This window comes from Coffea eugenioides, unplaced genomic scaffold, assembly GCF_003713205.1.
Source record: "Coffea eugenioides isolate CCC68of unplaced genomic scaffold, Ceug_1.0 ScVebR1_1170;HRSCAF=1979, whole genome shotgun sequence".
Classification (NCBI taxonomy): Eukaryota; Viridiplantae; Streptophyta; class Magnoliopsida; order Gentianales; family Rubiaceae; genus Coffea; species Coffea eugenioides.
This window is the reverse complement of record NW_020861553.1, coordinates 60,518-69,016: the sequence shown is the minus strand read 5'-3', so window position 1 is coordinate 69,016 and position 8,499 is coordinate 60,518. Positions and strand designations below refer to the sequence as shown.

At 36.8% G+C, this 8,499-nt stretch overlaps 1 protein-coding gene across 1 annotated transcript; it reads left to right on the top strand.

Moving 5' to 3' along the window:
• Positions 1 to 230: 230 nt before the first annotated feature.
• LOC113755067 lies at positions 231 to 1,178 on the top strand. Its single transcript, XM_027299132.1, has one exon. It carries the CDS (start codon positions 231 to 233, stop codon positions 1,176 to 1,178), a length of 948 nt encoding a protein of 315 aa, XP_027154933.1.
• Positions 1,179 to 8,499: the final 7,321 nt, after the last annotated feature.

Below are 8,499 nucleotides of genomic sequence, written 5' to 3'. Positions count from 1 at the left end.
TTTGAGCAAAATGTGAAAACGGAGGCGCTACTTTGAGCAAAAGTGAAGCACAAGATTTTGCCGAAATTCTGCCCGTATTTCTTCAAGTGACTTTTGAGGTAAATTTCTAAGTCAAAATCTTATTTCAATTCCTTATGGCTAATCTTACAAAACAAGAGTTTGCACCTCTTGATATTTCTGGAAAAAATTATTTATCATGGGTATTGGATGTTGAAATCCATCTTGAGGCAATGGGTCTTGGTAATACTATTGTGGAAAAAAATGAATCCTCAAACCAAGACCGTGCCAAATCTATGATTTTTCTTCATCATCATTTAGATGAAGGATTAAAATTAGAATATCTTACTGTTAAAGATCATCTTGTCCTTTGGCGAGATTTGAAAGAAAGATTCGACCACCTGAAGTTGGTCGTTCTTCCAAAAGCCCGATATGATTGGCTTCACTTACGGCTGCAAGATTTTAAATCTGTCAACGAATATAATTCAGTCATGTTCAGAATCACTTCTCAATTATCATTATGTGGCGAAAAAGTCACTGATGAAGATATGTTAGAAAAAATATTTTCTACTTTTCATGTCTCTAACATGCTCCTGCAGCAGCAATATCGAGAGAAGGGGTTTAAAAAATATTTTGAACTTATTGCATGTCTTCTCTTGGCTGAACAAAACAATGAATTGTTGCTGAAAAATCATGAGTCCCGACCAACTGGTGCAAGTCCATTCCCTGAAGCGAATGCGACCCAATTTCAAAATTCTGGTCGAGGTCGTGGACGTGGCCGTAGAGGTGGCCGTGGAGGAGGCCGCGGACGTGGTCGTGGCCGTGGACGTGATCGTAGTAAATTTGTGCCCCGTGAAAATTTTAACCGGGGCAAGCAACAAAATGTTTCCCAAAAGAGGGAAAATAACTACGATCAGAAAAATGGAGAAAAGAAAGTTTATGAAGAAAAATGCTATCGGTGTGGTATGGAAGGTCATTGGTCTCGTACCTGTCGAACGGCCGAACATCTTGTTGACCTCTATCAAGCATCATTGAAAAAGAAAGACAAAGGTGTTGAGACAAATTTCATTGATCAAAAGAATGACTATGATGATGGTGATGATGCTGACATGACACACCTCGATGTTGCTGATTTTTTTGAACATCCTGAAGATGTCAACAAATATCCCATGATTATTTAGATATTTTTATGATGCTTTATATCTTTCATGTAATTTCCTTTCCATTGAATATTTATTTTCGCATCTTTATTAATATTTATTTTTGTTTGAAATTTTCTTCCTGAAGAAGAAATGGATGTCAAATATTTGGGATTAAATATTAGTGATGATGATATTTGTCTCATTGATAGTGCTACTACGCACACCATATTGAAAAATAAAAAATATTTTTCTTGTTTGAAAATGGGAGAGACAAATGTTAATACTATTAGTGGTAGTGCAAAATTGATTGAAAGCTCCGGAAGAGCCACTATATTTCTCCCTGAAGGGACTAAAATTATTGTAAATAATACACTATTCTCTCCAAAGTCTCGAAGAAACTTATTGAGTTTTAAAGATATCCGCGAAAATGGATATCATATCGAGACAATGACTGAGACAAATGGTGAATTTTTATTAATCACAAGTATCATTTATGGGAAAAAATGCAAAGTAGAAAAATTACCTTCTTTTCTTCTGGGTTATATTATGCACAAATTAGTGCAATTGAAATTCATCACCTAGTAGACCAGAAGTCTACTCATCCCGATGATTTTATGATTTGGCATGATTGTCTCGGATATCCTGGATCTATAATGATGAGACGAATAATTGAGAATTCACATGGCCACTCATTGAAAAATAAAAAAGTATTAAAAGCCAATGAATTCTCTTGTGTTGCTTGTTCTCAAGGGAAATTAATTATTAGACCATCACAAGTTAAAGTTGGGACTGAATCCCCTGCATTTTTAGAACGAATTCATGGTGATATATGTGGGCCTGTAGATCCACCATGTGGACCATTTCGATATTTTATGGTGCTAATTGATGCATCAACTAGATGGTCACATGTATGTTTATTATCTACTCGCAACTTGGCATTTGCGAGATTGCTTGCTCAAATAATTAAATTGCGAGCACAATTTCCAGATTTTCCAATAAAGAAAATTCGTCTAGATAATGCTGGTGAATATTCGTCACATGCTTTTGACGATTATTGTATGTCCATTGGAATAACTGTTGAACATCCTGTAGCCTATGTTCACACACAAAATGGTCTAGCCGAATCACTTATTAAACGGCTACAATTAATTGCTAGACCATTGTTGATGAGGTCTAAGCTTCCTTCATCTGCTTGGGGACATGCTATTTTACATGCAGCAACACTTGTGAGAATTAGGCCGACAAGTTATCACACTTATTCTCCCCTACAATTAACTTTTGGTTATGAGCCAAATATTTCTCATTTACGAATATTTGGTTGTGCGGTGTATGTTCCAATTGCACCGCCCCAACGTCGTAAATTGGGCCCACAAAGAAGATTGGAGATATATGTCGGATATGAATCACCTTCAATCATTAAGTATATGGAACCATTAACAGGTGATTTATTTACTGCGAGATTTGCAGATTGTCATTTTGACGAATCACATTTTCTGACATTAGGGGGAGATAAAAATCAACCGAAAAAGGAAATCACTGGGAAAATATCATTGAATTTCCTTGATTCTCGTACTAAAGAATGTGAATTAGAAGTTCAAAGGATTATACATTTGCAAAAAATTGCAAATCAATTACCGGATGCATTTAATGACTCCAAAAGAGTTACTAAATCACATATTCCTGCTGAAAATGCTCCGATTAAAATTGATGTCCCTGAAGGACAAATCACAAGTGCTAATGAGTCTAAAGCACGCCTGAAGCGTGGGAGACCTCTTGGTTCCAAAGATAAAAATCCTCGAAAGAAAAGAAAAATAGATGAATCAACAATTAGTGACAAAATTCAACCTCCTGAAGAGGTCGCTCCTAAAGAGCCAATTCTTGAAGAGAATGAAATTATAGAAAATTCAATAAATTTTGTCACTTCAAGAAAAAGTTGGAACCGAAAAGAAATAATTATTGATAATATTTTCGCATATAATATAGCACTTGATATTATGGCAGAGGACGAGGATCATGAGCCTAGATCGGTTGATGAATGTCGAGGTAGAAATGATTGGCCAAAATGGAAAGATGCGATCCAATCTGAATTGGACTCACTGGCTAAAAGAAAAGTTTTTGGACCTGTAGTCCAAACACCTGAAGGTGTAAAGCCAGTAGGATATAAATGGGTATTTGTGAGAAAAAAAAATGAGAAAAATGAAATTGTGACATATAAAGCAAGACTTGTAGCCCAAGGATTTTCACAAAGGCCTAGATTTGATTATGATGAAACGTATTCACCTGTAGTGGATGCTATCACATTTAGATATCTTGTGAGTTTTGCAGTACATGAAAAATTAGATATGCGTCTAATGGATGTCGTTACTGCATATTTATATGGGAATCTTGAAAATGATATTTATATGAGAATTCCCGAACGATTCAACATGCCTGAAGCATGCAAATCAAATCCTAAAAATATTTATTCTATTAAATTACAAAGGTCTCTGTATGGGCTCAAACAATCTGGTCGTATGTGGTATAACCGTCTCAATGAATGTCTGACAAAAGAAGGTTATACCAATGATCCAATATGTCCATGTGTTTTTATTAAGAAAAATGGATCGAATTTTGTGATAATTGCGGTATATGTTGATGATCTAAATTTAATTGGAACTCCTGAAGAGATTCAAAATAGTGTTGAATATTTAAAGAAAGAATTTGAGATCAAAGATTTTGGAAAGACAAAATTCTGCCTTGGTTTACAAATTGAGCATTTGAAAGGTGAAATTTTTGTCCATCAAACTGCTTATACCCGGAAGGTATTAGAGCGATTTTATATGGACAAAGCACATACATGAGTACCCCAATGGTTGTCAGATCATTAGATCCTAATAAGAATCCTTTTAGACCACGAGAGGAAAATGAAGAGATACTTGGTCCTGAAGTACCATATGTCAGTGCAATCGGTGCACTAATGTATCTTGCTAATTGTACAAGACCTGATATATCATTTGCAGTAAATTTATTAGCAAGATTTAGTTCCTCGCCCACAAGACGACATTGGAATGGTATTAAACATATTTTTCGCTATCTCCAAGGAACAATAGATTTTGGTTTATTTTATTCAAATAAATCCAAACCTGAATTGGTTGGTTATGCTGATGCTGGGTATTTATCCGACCCGCATAAAGCAAGGTCTCAGACTGGTTATTTATTTACATATGGAGGCACAGCCATTTCTTGGCGATCTACAAAGCAATCACTAGCCGCCACTTCATCGAATCATGCTGAAATAATAGCAATTCATGAAGCCAGTCGAAAATGTGTTTGGTTAAGATCAATGACCCACTATATTCGGAAGAATTGTGGGTTATCCTCCGGAAAAGAAAATCCTCCAACTATATTATATGAAGATAATGCAGCTTGTATAGCTCAATTGAAAGGAGGATATATTAAAGGAGATAGGACGAAACATATTTCACCAAAATTCTTTTTTACTCATGATTTGCAAAAGAATAGTGAAATTGATGTGCAACAAATCCGATCAGATAATAATCTGGCCGATTTATTTACCAAGGCATTACCAACTGCGACATTTGAGAAATTGGTGAAGAGTATTGGAATGCAACGATTAAAAGATCTCAAATGACGTTTGCATCAGGGGGAGAAATTATTACACAAGAATAGTGTACTCTTTTTCCTTCAGTAGGGTTTTTGGTCCCACTGGATTTTTCCCTAGTAAGGTTTTAACGAGGCATATTCTTTGTGTAATGGACATCCAAGGGGGAGTGTTATGAAATAACAAAAATGTGGATGTCCCTTTGAATTCCCAAGGGGATTAATTCATGATTTTATGGCTACTTATGTATAGAAGTTACAATTCATAAATCCATTCATGTAGTGGAGAAACCGTTTCATAGGTTTTTCATATTATTGTAGTAATGGATGTTTAATAAGATTTATGTACCTTTAATCTTGTAGTACCTATATATAGAGGTACATTGAGACCCTTTGGGATGATTTTTGTATCTTGTTGAAATACAATGAAATCATTCTCCCTTTCTCTACTCCTTTCTCTAATACTTCTTCAATTCCTATTATAGTATCTTCATTTTATTAGTTTTATAACAAAACCCTACTATTCCAAGATAAAGAGCAGCATTTATAATTTTTTTTAATTTTTTTCCTTTTTTAGTTCAATAAATGTCACGTAAAAAAAAAAAAAAAAAAGAGGCTTGCACATGGTGCGACAGCACTGTTTCTTTTTTCTTTTTTTTTTTTTCGTTTAATCCAGATAACGAGTTCATGTAGATTGGAAATACCCTTTGGCTTTTTCCTGGGCCATACTCAGCAGGGTTGAATGCATCATAAAAGTACAATAGGCTGCTTTTGATTCAAGATATAGGGTATTATTTGAAATATTATTTGGAATAATTACAGTAGCACTTTTTATGATGTGATGTATGTGAGATAAAAAGGTGGTTGGAAATATAAAAAAATGGGTTGAAAAATATGTTTATGATGCAAGTGAAATATTATTTGAAATAAATTTTGTATCCAATATTATTTCTCTTCACTTTTATGTCTGAGAAAGAAAAATAATAAAAGTAGATAGTCTGCTTTTGATTCTTTTTTTTTTTTTGGATCACATTTATTTCTTTAAAACATGTTCCTCGGAGTGGATATTGTCCCAGATAGGTTGCATTTTAGTGGGTATTTTGGGCATTATTGCATAATTAATTAACTAAATATTTTCGTTAATTGGGTGGATTCTACTGATATTTTGTTTTGGCGCTAATTGCAGGAATGGTTGCTGAAAAGTGCTTAAATTCAACTCTTAGAAGATTCATCGGACGTGGGGCCCGCTTGAGACGCTGAAGAAACCTAATTGTAATAGATTTTATTTTAATATATTTCTAGGGAGTCTGGCTGCAATTTTGGACAAGGAATAAATTTCGGCTATTGGGGATATTATTTATCTCTCGCGCGGCTTAGATTAGGGGGTTGTTCTTTCCTTTGTTTTGTTTTTCTTGACTCTGGAAGGAGGGGAGAGCGCAGCTCTGTAGACAGAAAGAAAACCCCCATTGTTGACATTTTCTAGGATTGCTTTTCATATTATGTTGACTTGAGCAGTTGTTATTTTCTAATCTATCAATTGAATTGGGTTGACCGAAATTGGAAGACAAGAGAAGCAATTGAAAACAAAACCTCTCGTATGTCTCTTTGGTGATAAAAAGAAAGAAAGCAAAGTGCAGCCGCCATTGTGGACTTGGTGGGCTCTCTCTTTACTCGATTTTGACCAAAAATTAGGGGACCATCCGACGTATGCTTTAGAGGAAAATTGGCAGCAATAAAAAAGCTTCCTTGCGTTTTCCTCTGGGGCTGACCGAAGCGAAGGAAAAGTGCTCTGCAAACCTCCCCAAACTCCACGCGCCGCTTGCCCTTCATTAATGGAGGGCTAATTCTCCAATTCTAGTCAAGGGGGCAACTGACGAATTGGTTCATCGATTATTGTGAGATCTAAGCCGTTGTTAATTATTTTCTCCGTTTATTGGTATTTATATACTCCCTGCTCTTAATTGTTATAGTTCTTATAGTTCTTATGTATGATTGATTAGTGCGCAATAATTAATTATTCATAGAGACTATTTTACTAAATAGGGGTAATTGAATCCGTAATTGTTCGTTACCTCTATCCCAGTAGCAACTGGTATAATTGGATTTATGTCAGGGGAATGTATGATCTAGCTTAAATAAACCCTCGTAGCGTGTTTATTGGTTAGGATTGGGCCTTTCTAATTATTAACGCAATCTGGAAATTAAATCCTACGGTCGTACCTAGGGTTGTTTTTGGGTTAGAGAAATAGTTAACGGTCGTACCTTAGCTATCGATAAATTAAGGAAGGGTTGGTTGTTTAGCGCGTGCGAGACAACTAGAACCAATCTATTAATAAATGTTGGAATTATCTGTGATTCGATGATCAGTGCATGAACCATTTCTGAAGTGTACCCTTGGCTAGAGTTTCTTTTAATCATTTCTTTAAATTAATTATTTTCTGCAGTTACTTTATTTTTAGCATTTAATCGTGAAAACCCCCATTTGTCTCGATTCAAAAAGGAACGAATTTCTCTCCAGTCCCTGAGGAGACGACCCTGCTTACCACTATCTGCTAGTTAGTGAATTCAGTTAAATACTTAATTCAGATATATCGGATTAAGCAAACTCTTCGGGAACAGGGTGAATCAAGTAACCCATTGCACACCTAGAGTCCCTGCTCCAGTACTCGAATTGATTATTGACTGCTTTAGGTGGTAGTTAGGTTTTATTTATTATTATTGCACAGGTTCGACACCTGTCAATTTTTGGCGCCGTTGCCGGGGACTGGCGTTTGAATTATTTGTTTCTTTTTGAATTCAGTTTTTATTTTGTTTTATTTTATTTTTCTTTTTCTTGGTATTTTTGCTAATTTATGCCCCGTTCTTCTCGCACAGGTGACTTGGTATACGATCCTGAAGTTGAGAAGGCAGCGCGTAGGCGAAGGCAAGAGACCAAGAGACGAAAAGAATGGCACTTATTTTCTGCAAACGAGTCAGTAGAAAACGAATTTAGCATGGCCAACACCCAGACATTAAGGGAGCTGGCTACCCCAGACCTGACTCATCAGCCCTTGTGCATCACGTTCCCAACTCTGGCTGAAAATACCTCTTTCGAGCTGAAATCGGGGTTGATTCAGCTCCTGCCTTCGTTCCATGGTCTCTCTGGCGAGGAACCCCACAAACATGTCAAGAAATTCGAAATAGTTTGCTCTAGCATGAAACCTCCTGGGGTCACTGAGGAGCAAATAAGACTGAGAGCCTTCCCTTTCTCTCTCAAGGATGCAGCGAAGGATTGGCTATACTACCTACCTGCAGGTAGTATCACCACGTGGGCACAATTGAAGAAGAAATTCCTGGAGAAATTTTTCCCCGCATCCCGGGCTGCAAGTTTGAGGAAGGAGATTTGCAGCATCAAGCAGTACTCCGGGGAGTCATTGTACGATTTTTGGAAAAGGTTCAACAAGTTGTGCGCTAGATGCCCACAGCATCAGATTAGTGAACAACTGTTGATCCAGTACTTCTATGAGGGACTCCAGTCAACTGACAGGAGTATTATTGACGCTGCGAGTGGAGGAGCCCTGGCGAACAAGACACCGAGGGAAGCGTGGGACCTTATTGAAGCCATGGCAGAAAACTCTCAGCAGTTCGGCTTCCGTGAGAGCAATCCTACCCGTAGGGTCAATGAGTCAGAGACGTCATCCATCCAGCAGCAACTGTCAGAGTTGACATCTGCTGTCAGGCAATTGGCCATGAGAGACACACCGCGAGCAAAGGTGTGTGG